Raw genomic sequence first — 12137 nt, 5'->3', positions numbered from 1 at the left:
CAGGATCCATGCCGGTAAGTACAGGACAGATATACCCCAACTTTTCCTATGAAAGCCAGTTTTAATTTTTGAGCCTTTTTTCTATTCCTATTCTTCCAAGAGCCAAACATTTCTTTATTTTTCCATCCACGTAGCAGTATCTGGGCTTGTTATTTGTGAGACAAGTTGTAGTGTAGCATATAGAAGAGCTTGAAACAGGACCGGCCTGCTGAAGGCCCCCGGCTGCCATAGTAACTTATCGGTGTCCTGCGATGGCGTCTCAGGGGGCCTTTGGGAGCCGGTTAGCGTGAGCACCTTCCATTTAAATAATGCTGTCTGTCAGAGATTGACATTTAAATGGTTGCCAGCCATCTCAGGCCGTGGTTGTTAGAGACAGATGACGGCTATCTTATATAGCCCGTATCTGTCACGTGCGGAGAAAGCTCAGCTCCAGAACCCTCTCCACACGCAATCACCCCTGCAATCACTTATATGTACATGATATTGCACCGAGGGGCTACACAGTATCCATTATTTAAATTTTAATTTCAGAAATCAATAGGACACATGAAAATAAGAAACTTTGTAATAAATCTTATCAGGAAAATCTGCTTTTTTTTCTCTTCCTGAATTGATCTTTCACTCTCAATTCATGGTTAAAATGTATAAAATCTGTCTTCAGTAAAGACAGATTTTCCTGTTACGGAGATAGGAGATAACAGTTGGTGATTTTAAGATTTTATGGAAAGGGGAGCAGCTAAACGACATTCTGCTGCAAATTCTCTTGAGATGCCAGTTACAGTTCTCCATAGAATTTTATGAGCACCAACTGTCATCTATCTCAGTAATGAGGAAATTTCAGTTTGGAAGGAGAAACTTTACACAGGGCGCCATTCAGTGTAAGGCCGGCTCTGTTAGTGGTTGAGCCCCAATTGTGACATCACTCGTGCAGCCGATTGTGATGTCACGGAATCTGTGGATATAATGAGGAATCTTGCAGAGAGGTTCTTTGTCTGGAGAGGCTCACTGTGTGCGACACTGTAAGCGATTTTCCTCTAGGCTAAAATGCTGTTTAGGCTATTTCTATTATTGATTGTGCTATTAGCACTCGTGGAACCTGCTCCCATCGGTCACCGCAGGAACCATTCTGGAGCGCAGAACAGGATCCATGCCGGTAAGTACAGGACAGATATACCCCAACTTTCCATACGAAAGACAGTTTTATTTTTTGAGCCTTTTTTTCTATTTTCTTTAATATAGCCCATATCTGTCTCGTGTGGAGAAAGCTCGGCTCCAAAACCCTCTCCACACGCGATCATCACTGCAATCACCTGTATGTACATGATATTACATCTAGGGGGTCAAAGAGTATTGTCCATTGTTTTAATTTTAATTTCAGAAATCAATAAGACACATAAAAATAAGACACTTATCGAGGAAATGTCCTTTTTTTCCTCCACCTGAATTAATCTTTCACTCTCAATTCATGGTGAAAATGTATAAAATCTGTCTTTAGTGAAGACAGATTTTCCTGTTACTGAGATAGGAGATAACAGTTGGTGCTTTTAAGATTCTTTGGAAAGGGGAGGAGCTAGAGGATGACACAGACATTCTGCTGCAAGTTCTCCAGAGATGTCAATTACAGATCTCCATAGAACTTTATGAGCACTAACTGTCATCTATCTCAGTAATGGGGAAATTTCAGTTCGAGAGGAGAAAGAAGCAGATTTCTCTAATAAGTTATATTATAAAGTTGATTATTTTTTATAAGTATTATTAATTTTTGAGGGAAAAAATTAAATTGACAGTTCTTTATTGCTGAGTAGTATGGACAGATGAGTAATCTGATAGGACTAGTCCCAGTGTTTAGTGTAATAACACATAGATGAGACATAGCGGATTATTACTAGTGTCTCATCCTGGATACAGGCAGCACTACATGTAGCAGAAGGCTGCCCACAAGCGATAGGAATACTTATGGCTCCTCATTTGTCTGTACTGTTCTTTTTTAATGTCTATTTTTACTTTCTAGGTATCAAAAAACACCTGCGCTATGGTCCGTGCTCAGTAACATGCGGTAAGTAGCTCAGAATCAGATGGTGGGAATAATAGTCACACGTGGCTGGGATGCTCACACGTGGGCTTTCATCTATACATTTGGGGGAATTAATTTAGTAGATTTTTGAATATTTGGGAATTTCTCCAAGTTTTGATTTTTTATGATACTATGAATAAAATCTGTGCAGTCCTAGAGTTATATATAGGAAATGGTCCGAGGTCTGGATTAGGAAGTTATGTACCGAGTACAATGTATATGTTAGTGGCTCTGAATATCTGACATCCTCCTCCAGACTACAGAGAATTACACTGATAGTCGTGTGATAATACAGAAAGTGTTCACAATCTAACTGATGTTTCATTTACCAGGCATTGGCACCAGGGAGGTGTATCTCAACCGAGGATGCCAAGAAAATAATATGGACAAATGTTTTCTCCGCTTCGAAAAGTGCATAGGACCCGCGAGATGTGGATGTAAGTAACAGTTTTAGGCCGCGGTCCCACAACCGATAATCGGATTAAATATGATAATCACATTCGGCTCAAACTCTAATCAGAGTGTGAATCGTGTCAGTTTACTGAGATCCGATTCTCTCGCTTTATCCGATTCCCTTGGTTTTCTCCCTTGTAGGTGTCCACATAATTTGAACTGCACTCGGATGACATCCAAGTACAGTGTGATGTTTTATAGGCACCCGTAGACTTTCATGGGGGCGCTCCGTCCAATATATTCTGCCACTCATAGCACGCTGCGATTTTTTTTTCCTCATGCTGAATCGGTATGAGAAAAAAAACTGCTGGTCAACAACTGTCCCATAGAATAACATTGGTTCATGGCTATCCGATAACACATCAGTCAAGTTATATGCTCGTGTGAGCGCAGCCATATAGTGAGGATGACCAAAAGTCATGAGTCCATCTAGTCCAAGCTATTGGTGGACACAGAGAGAAGAGGTCTCCTGTGCAAGACCAATATATGGGCCCTTTGCCGCCCAAAAGCTCATCATAATACAAAATTCGTCATGCTTTATAAGTGAAAATGGGCACTCTTACCTCTTGGGCCCCTGTGTGGCCGAACAGGGTACACCAATGATATGTCCACCTCTGGCACAAATAATATATGTGCCTTTTGCAGCTAAAAATCTCAATAAAATGCACAATTTCCCCTGCTTTGAAGGTAGAAATGGGCCCTTTACCTCTATGCCCCCTGCGCGACCACACAGGTGGCACCAATCATAAGTCTGCTCCTGGAAAGAATAATATAGGGGCACTTTGCAGCCAAAAAGGTCATCAAAAAGCACAATTTCCCCTGCTTTGGTGGTAGAAATGGGCCCCCTGACCTCTTGGGCCACAGAGGTTGTATCAATGATATGTCCACCCCTGCTCCAACCTATTATCTCAGGCAATCCCTATGAGCAGGGAGGCAACACGGATTCAAAATTAGTAAAATTGTGCCCAGAAGACATTTCTGGATGAAAGACTCACATCCAGTAATCTAGTACAGAGATCTAGTTTTTCTGAAACTTTTTTTCTCTGTACATAGAGGAAGCCCCTATTATATATTTATAAAAGAACAGATCTCTGTATTCTCCATTATATACTGAAATGGTATAAAGAATCAACGATCATGTTTCCAAATGAAATACCCCTCTTTTTTTATAGTGTTATCTGGTTCTTCCGTCCACCCGTACCATGTACTTACTTTCCAGCTCTGAACACATTCCAGCTCTGGTTATCTGGTCACTTATGTTCTTTCTTTTTCCCGTTTAGTGGATGACATCAACTCTCCAAATATCTCTCATGATAAGGTCATGTGGATTGTTCCAGCTGCTGGCGCACTTTTTGTCTTTGCAATATCAATTGTTGTCATCTGTAGCCTTCACTATAAGTAAGTATAGTAAGTAATGATTTATGGGCTACACATTAGTCTGTAGAGGAAATATCACATCTTCAGGTTACTCCAGTAATGGGAGTACTTTAGTGATGGCTTCTTGTGTCTCACACGGGTCTCTTAGGAGCTGTGGCCTGGGAGTAACTGATTTGTATATATTAGATTTGCATACACATTATTAAAGGGTTGTTTCCCCTAGTTAAAATAAAAGACCCTGTACTCACCTCCCATTCTGGCACCGTCCCAGCGCTATCGGTAATCGCGGTTTGGGACTCACGTAAAATTGTGATTTCATGGGAGCCCCTCGTCCAATCACCGCCAGCTTCTCCATCCCCGCCTTTGGACCAAATGAATAATCAACAGGAAGTGAGTGGCAATCACAGCGTCACTTCCTGTTGATGAACTAACTTAGTCCAGAGGTGGGGAGAGAGAAGATGGCGGTGATTGGACACGGGGGCCTATGACGTCACAATGTCATGTGAGCCCCAAACCGCAGTTACTGACAGCGCTGGAATGGTGCCAGAACGGGAGGTGAGTACAGGGTTTTTTATTTTAATTGGGGCAAACAAGTGGAAACAGAAGGGGTTGTCCTAGTAGTGGACAACCCCTTTAAAAGATATTGCTGAATGTCATGGACACCAAAATGACTGACTGGTGATAGTTCTACAGATAGGACGAGATAAAATGTATCATGATTACATTTTGCAGAATAGAGACGTTTTCCTTCCTTTCAATTTGACTTCTATTTTACAATTTTATAGATGTCTGCTAAAAAACAAGACTATGAAGGATACAGAAATGGATGCTGACGACATTAGAGAGAGCGACCCCAACTTAAACGGTAAGTACAGATGATAAAACTGATAAAGACACACTCCGGCTAAATATATATCATCAATCCCTTCTGGATACATCTGTAGTTTAGTGTATGTGATATGAAAAAACGTATCCTTTGCCGTCTTCTCTGGTTTTCGCGCCATTCTGGTCGCCTTCTGACCGCCATCCAGCTTTGTTGGCACACACTGAGGACATTCAGATTGGTGTTCATCATTATATAAAATGAATTTAATTGAAAAACAACATTATATTAAAAAAAATAATCTTAAAGGATCTTGTTAGGAAATGATCCTTAGACATAGGGTAGAAACACGATGGAATCTTTTGTTTTAGAAATGCTGATTTCACTGTTCTGTGTTATAGGAAAACATGAGGACTACATATCAATTACAATTGATGATTCTCCTCAAGGAACTATGGATGATCAGAGAGACGTCTTCACAGGCAGCAAGATCTCTGTGCCTGGCCCCCCTGATAATATCAGCCCCGGTGAGGAAGTGGTCACCTCCTCTAACAGTAAGTTCTCAGGGATTTTAGAAAAACAACCTAATATAAATAAAATAGTTCCTATAGGAACTTGTCACTAAAAGAATAGGTAATATATTGGTAGTTAGAGACAGGTTTTTGTGGGCCCCATCCACACACAGACACGCACATAGAGATACACATACATACAGGCATATGTACATACTCATATTTAAAGACAAATTCAGAAAAATACATAAAAACAAACAAATCCATACACAGTCATATTCACTGACACACATAGATATACACATCATACACACACAGACACATTAGAGATATTATTAATATGGGGAAGCCGGCAGCAGCATCTCTCACCTCCCCCACTTGTCTCCCATCCAGCAACTCCAGGGCATGTGGCTGTGCCGCACTGATTAGTGGCCGTCACTAACAGACCCGGTCGCACATAGAGCACACTGACACTGTTGTAGATATATCACAGGAGAGGCTGGGGACATACACATTACTGGGGAGCAACAGACGGAGTGGAGGAAAGCTTGACACGCCCAATGGAATACGTCAGCACACATCCATGGAGTGCAACCATATCATATTTTTTTAATACCATGTGAAAATAAAGAAAGAAATTATTTTACGTTGGATGTGCCGATATTTTTTCCTCTTATTCAAATTATTGGGGAGCATACACATTACTGAGGAAGGGGGCATACAGCAATGAGAGGGCATACAGCTCTGAGGGTTATACAGCACTGGGGTGAAGGGGGACATACAGCTCTGGGGGGGTATACAGCACTGGGGTGGAAGGGACATAGAGCTCTGGGGGTATACAACACTGGGGTGGAGGGGACATACAGCTCTGGGGGTATAGAAGTATGCAGCCCCCACATTCCTCCATATAACAAAATGCACCCATATTGCTCCACATAATTTAATGCAGCCTCATATTACTCCATATAATCACTCGCATATTCCTCCATAGTGTTATGTAGCCCCCATAGTCCTCCATATAGAATAATGCACCAGATATTCCTCCATATAATATAATGCACCGCATGTTGCTCCGCATGATATAATGCAGCTTGATATTCCTCTATATAGTATTATGTAGCCCCCATGTGGCAGCATTATGCAGCTGCCATGTGGCAGCACCATACAGCCCCCATGTGGCAGCATCATGCAGCCCCCATGTGGCAGCATCATGCAGCCCTCATGTGGCAGCACTATGCAGCCCCCATGTGGCAGCACTATGCACTCCCCATGTGGCAGCACTATGCACTCCCCATGTGGCAGCACTATGCAGCCCTCATGTGGCAGCACTATGCAGCCCCCATGTGGCAGCATCATACAGCCACCACGTGGCAGCATCATGCAGCCCCATGTAGCAGCATTATGCATCCCCCATATCGTTTAATGCAGCTCATCTGGCCACAATGATTAAATAGTCATCTGGCAACAATGATTAATATAATACAAACTCACTTGTCCTCGTTCCCTCGCTGCTCTGGTCTCCTCAGCGTCCACTGTTCTGCCGCTCTTACAGCTCAGGATACAGATGCGCCCACTAATGACGTCATTGCGCTCCTCTGTACTGAGCTGTCAGAGGCGGAGCACAGACAGATGCTGCAGGAGAATGATAGGAGAGAGCGTGCCGCTCCCTCTATCACCATTGCTTTCAATTGTACAGGCATCTGTGATGCCGATACAATTGAAAGTTCGATCCTCAGCGGGGAAGAGGGCAGGGGGGCCCGCGGGAGGGGAGGGCCCCTCCGCACCTTGCCTCTCTGACTCATGGGCTCCAAAGCGGGCTGCCTAGCCTGCCGCCATTGGCGGTACGCCACCGTGCCGTCTGAGAGTGGGCCCCCTCAGCAGTCTAGGGCCCTGACACTTGCCGGGGTGTGCCGGGTGCTGACGCCAGCCCTGGTTAGAGACTTGGTCCCTCTAATGTCATAGTTTAATGTACCATCTGGAGGTTACAGGGACGTTGCTACGGTTCTAAAAGATCAGGGGCCTGAGCACCAAAACACGTCTCCCTATATAACCTGGCCACCACTTAAAAGAAGATGTATACATACTGTGAATCCTCGGAAATAAGAAACTGTCTTATATTATTGTCTGCCCCCAAAAATGCACTACAGCTTATTTTCGGGGTAAGGCTTATTTATGGGGAAACACAGGTTGGGGGTAAATTTACGCCCCAATAAAGGCAGACACTCCCCCAGAGAATTATCCTCCCTGTTCTTTTAGATGCAAGAGTAACCGGAATACTTCAAAAATTATGGCGTTACTATAATTCCCCTTCCACTAAATAATGCCTCAAAGTCAGTGTGCCAAACAGAAGGGGGCCTCTAAAAATAATTATGTATAATAGAAAGTAGTAAAGCTCCCAATGTGCACCTAGCAAGTAATAATGCCCGATATGCTCCTTTGAAGTTTATAATATCACAAGGGCCTGCTTCAAGCAATATATCCCCTTCAGTATCCCCTTTAACTAACAATGCCCGTAAAAAATTTATAATTCCCACTGAAAGCTTCAATCAAACCTAATAATGTACCCATGTAAAACAAATAATGACTTCAGTTCCTCCACAGGCTCCCTATATACTGTATGATGGTCCCACAGCTCCCTATATACTGTATATATATATATATATATATATATATATATATATATATAGCCATAAAGATTATACTCCCCTAATCTTGATTCCCGGTACTGTAGCCTTCATCTTCCCATCTAGTGGTGGTGCAACGCAATGATGTCGTTGTGCTGCCTGCTTGGGCATGCTGACTTCTCGTAAGTTTTAGGTCTATTGCTGTTTGCGACTTAGGAGATGGGCAGTGATAGAGGACAGAGCTTTTTCTCCTTTCTCTGTCATGGGACTGAATAGTTTCGGCAGACACAGAAGATCTGAAGCTCCAGGCAAGAAGTTCAGTGCTGGAGCCCCAGATCTTTGATGCTAGCAACGCCTCTGGAGAGTTCTAATAACATATATATTGTGTTAATCACCAATAAATATATAGATTTTATTAATTCTACTTTCAATCTCTTCCATTACAGGAAATCATGAGGTCGTAATAACTTTCCCAACTGAGAATGTTCATCATGAACCTGTGGCTGAAGAGGGAGACGTCCTCCAGGAAACCAAGATCAACACGGCTGAACCCAGTGATGCAATACTCACCATCAGCCTTAATGGGAATGTGGTCACCCCCTCTGAGGGTAAGTTTCAGAACTATTATTAGAAATAAATTTAAAGACTATATATATATATATATATATATATATATATATATATATATATATCTGTATATATAAAAATAAATAAAAACTGTAAATGCCATGATAATAAATCTACTAATATGATGTCTGAAAATCTTCAAGATTGTAGAAAACATATGTTGAAGAGCAGGCCAGCAACCATTGGGAGGGTCTTGACAAATGTGGTGCTGCCCTAAGGTGGCATTTCCTTCTATCGCTCTATATAACTGACAGGTCTTTCCCATATGTTGAATTTGGGCAGACCTGTCAATCAACTGAAGCGCCGAAGGGAGAAGCCGGCGACTGGCAGTGCCGGATCAGTCAGATCTCACTATAGTCCGCGAGTGCCTCTTCAAACTATGCTTTTTGTGAAGCAAGGAGCATTTCTCTGGAGATTGGGTCCCTCTTTTCTCAGTTTAATGTACCATTTATAAGTTATAATAACCTGTAAATGTTAATAATCTTAAATAACATATTGCCTTTTATTAAATCTAATTTCAATATTTTGTGTTACAGGAGAACTTGAGATTTGTGGACTGGAGGTGAAAAAGTCCATAACTAAGCCGGACTTAGATGATTACAAACAGACACCTCCATCCATTCAAAAAGGAAGAAATCAAGTTACAAATCAAAACAAAGGGAAGAGAGTTTTTTTTTCGGATAATCCTTATGTTTATATATATGATTCTGAGTCCTCACAACCTGGATATCTGATGAGATATTTCCGAGACTGTAAGAAAGACTCCATTGCGTTTCGGAGAAAAAAAAGTAAGTGTTTTTAATATCTCAGCTCAAATTTTATTAGATCATCTTTGATTTCTTTCAAAATAAGGGGCCTGATTTCTGAAACCTTTTACACCAGTATTCTGATATATAAACTTTTGAAAACCTGCAAAATTTTGTTGCAAGTCCAAGCTGCCCTAAAATTTAGCAATTTTTGGTGTTCTCACACTATATATGCCCAGCTCCAACAAAGTGGGAAAATGGGAGATGGGGCAACCGACGCTCATCAAATTCATGATGAACAGTATCGATTGCTAAGCCACAACTCTTACTCCAGCAGGGACTGGAGTGGGATTTGGGGCAAGGCCTCAGAAATACACACTACTCTTCAGACGCTCATGATTCATGAGGAAGCCTTCTCATAAAGACCAACGTGAAGAAGTTATTTTGGGAGTATTGTCTTGAAAAATTGTGGAATAACTATTGGTGGATGAACCAATGATCCCAGTATTTCATTCACTTCCCAAAATTCACCAGTCTTTTTCTCCACCGACCATGCGTCTCGTTGTGATGAGAATAAGTTCATGGATTAAAATCCTGGGGTCTTTTATGAGGAATTATTACAGCCCCTAACAAGTGTGGGAGATTCCTGGGTGTTTAAGGTGCATAAACGTGTTCTCCAAACATTGTCGGTTGTCAAATGGTTGATGGGCCATGTTTAACCATAGGATTTAGCGGTCGCCGCCCTGTCCCATTATCAGTTCTGATGCTTATCAAGGATATAGTAAAAAAATGAGTTCCTAATTCCTTTTGTGAATTATTACTTCCTTTTTATTAATGATGATGATTACAAACTAATCAGTATATAAGTCATAAATGGATGAGATGGGAATAGCTTTTTATATTTAAGAATTAGTTTAGTAGAAAAGTCTTTATTTCCTACAGAATAGCCCCGAAATCTGATATGTAGGCTATAAACTGTTATTTATATCAAATTGGATTCTGTAGTAAGTGCATAGATTAGTGCTGTAATATTTTGTGTATTCTCCTAATGGGATGTTGTGTAAAAAAATGTGCATTGTGTGTTTCCTATATGTAGTATTCTGCTACTTCATGTTTGGTCATAATTCATTAATGTTTCTGCAGAAAAATCAAGAGTGGAGTCACACTGACTTCCAACGATGCATGAGGAATCCAGCGGGGGCAACAACATCGCTCCAACTGCATTACATGGTGGCTACCATGTAAGGATGAGGCAACCTGGGAATAAACAACAAGAGGCAGTTTCCGGGCTCGGTCTCTGCTCTCACCCATGGATAACACACTTGCCGGACTGGATATTCCTCAGTAAGACATCTTCAAAGACTAATGACTTACCTGCTGTACAAAGACGCAGATTCTGGGCTCAGTCTCTGCTTTCACCCACTGGATATGACACTTACTGGACTTTCCGCAGTCAGATGTATTCACAGACAAGTGACTTTCCTGCTGCATAAAAAGGCAGAATTCCGGGCTCGGTCTCTGCTCTCATGAATGGATATGACAAATATCAGACTTTCCGCAGTCAGACGTATTCACAGACAAGTGACTTTCCTGCTGCGTCAAGAGGCAGAATTCCGGGCTCGGTCTCTGCTTTCACCGATGGATATGACAAATATCAGACTTTCCGCAGTCAGACGTATTCACAGACAAGTGACTTTCCTGCTGCGTCAAGAGGCAGAATTCCGGGCTCGGTCTCTGCTCTCACCGATGGATATGACAAATATCAGACTTTCCGCAGTCAGACGTATTCACAGACAAGTGACTTACCTGCTGCGTCAAGAGGCAGAATTCCGGGCTCGGTCTCTGCTCTCACCGATGGATATGACAAATATCAGACTTTCCGCAGTCAGACGTATTCACAGACAAGTGACTTACCTGCTGCGTCAAGAGGCAGAATTCCGGGCTCGGTCTCTGCTCTCACCGATGGATATGACAAATATCAGACTTTCCGCAGTCAGACGTATTCACAGACAAGTGACTTACCTGCTGCATCAAGAGACAGAATTCCGGGCTCGGTCTCTGCTCTCAAAAATCCACAGCCCAAGGGAAGGGCAATCCTTCAGCCATGGCTCCCTAGAGGTTTCCTCCATTGGGGGTTTTTCCTCTCCTGAGTGCTGAAGGACAACTCTTCGTGAGTCAAGGGCCCATCGTCATCTGGGCCACATTTAAGACCATTTCTCTGACTTCTAATGGAAACTTCCATATTTTCCAACTTGAATAAATTTAATAATCGAGTCAGTATATATCATGTTTATCTGAGTCATTTTTGGATCTTTACAGTATCGCACAATATACACAGCACTAAACGTTTTTGTATAGTCATTACCATCACACTTGGCTGATTATAATCCCGTTTTCTCACACACGTAAACTAAAGTACAGGTGGTGTTGTGATTAAAAACAATATATCCCCTTATTGACATACTATCTACATACAGTGGGTGAAGTAAGTATTGAACACATCACCAATTTCTAAGTAGATATATTTCTAAAGATGCTGTTGACATGAATTTTTCACCAGATGTCGGAAACAACCCATCCAATCTACACAGGCAAATACATCAAACCATAGATGTCCATAAATTGAGTGATGTGTAATAATGAGTAATAACACTGGAAAAAAGAATTGAACACCTGAAGAAAGAGAGGTGCAAAAAGCCATGGAAAGTCATGACACTCTTTGGATGCCATAATACACACTATGTTTGGAGGTGAGGGAGTAAATAGAAATCATGGGGTTCTAATTGGGCCCCGCTTCCAAAAAATAATTAATATTCGCATGGGTCATAAGAGCATATCTCACAACTTTACAGACCTAACAAAGTAATTTTCCTTCTACTGAAGCCCTTAGATTCCCTTTTC

General features: G+C 41.8%; 1 protein-coding gene across 1 annotated transcript; it reads left to right on the top strand.

The window, feature by feature from the left end:
- The first annotated feature begins 1017 nt into the window (after positions 1–1017).
- Positions 1018–11456, top strand: LOC142246086 (uncharacterized). Its single transcript, XM_075319106.1, has 9 exons — positions 1018–1153; positions 2012–2056; positions 2407–2511; positions 3808–3925; positions 4690–4769; positions 5129–5281; positions 8310–8471; positions 9027–9278; positions 10380–11456. Exons 1-9 carry the CDS (start codon positions 1045–1047, stop codon positions 10403–10405), a joined length of 1050 nt encoding a protein of 349 aa, XP_075175221.1. The 5' UTR covers positions 1018–1044; the 3' UTR covers positions 10406–11456.
- Positions 11457–12137: the final 681 nt, after the last annotated feature.

The sequence above is a fragment of the Anomaloglossus baeobatrachus genome, chromosome 7, assembly GCF_048569485.1.
Source record: "Anomaloglossus baeobatrachus isolate aAnoBae1 chromosome 7, aAnoBae1.hap1, whole genome shotgun sequence".
NCBI lineage: Eukaryota > Metazoa > Chordata > Amphibia > Anura > Aromobatidae > Anomaloglossus > Anomaloglossus baeobatrachus.
This window is presented reverse-complemented; position numbering and strand designations above follow the sequence as displayed.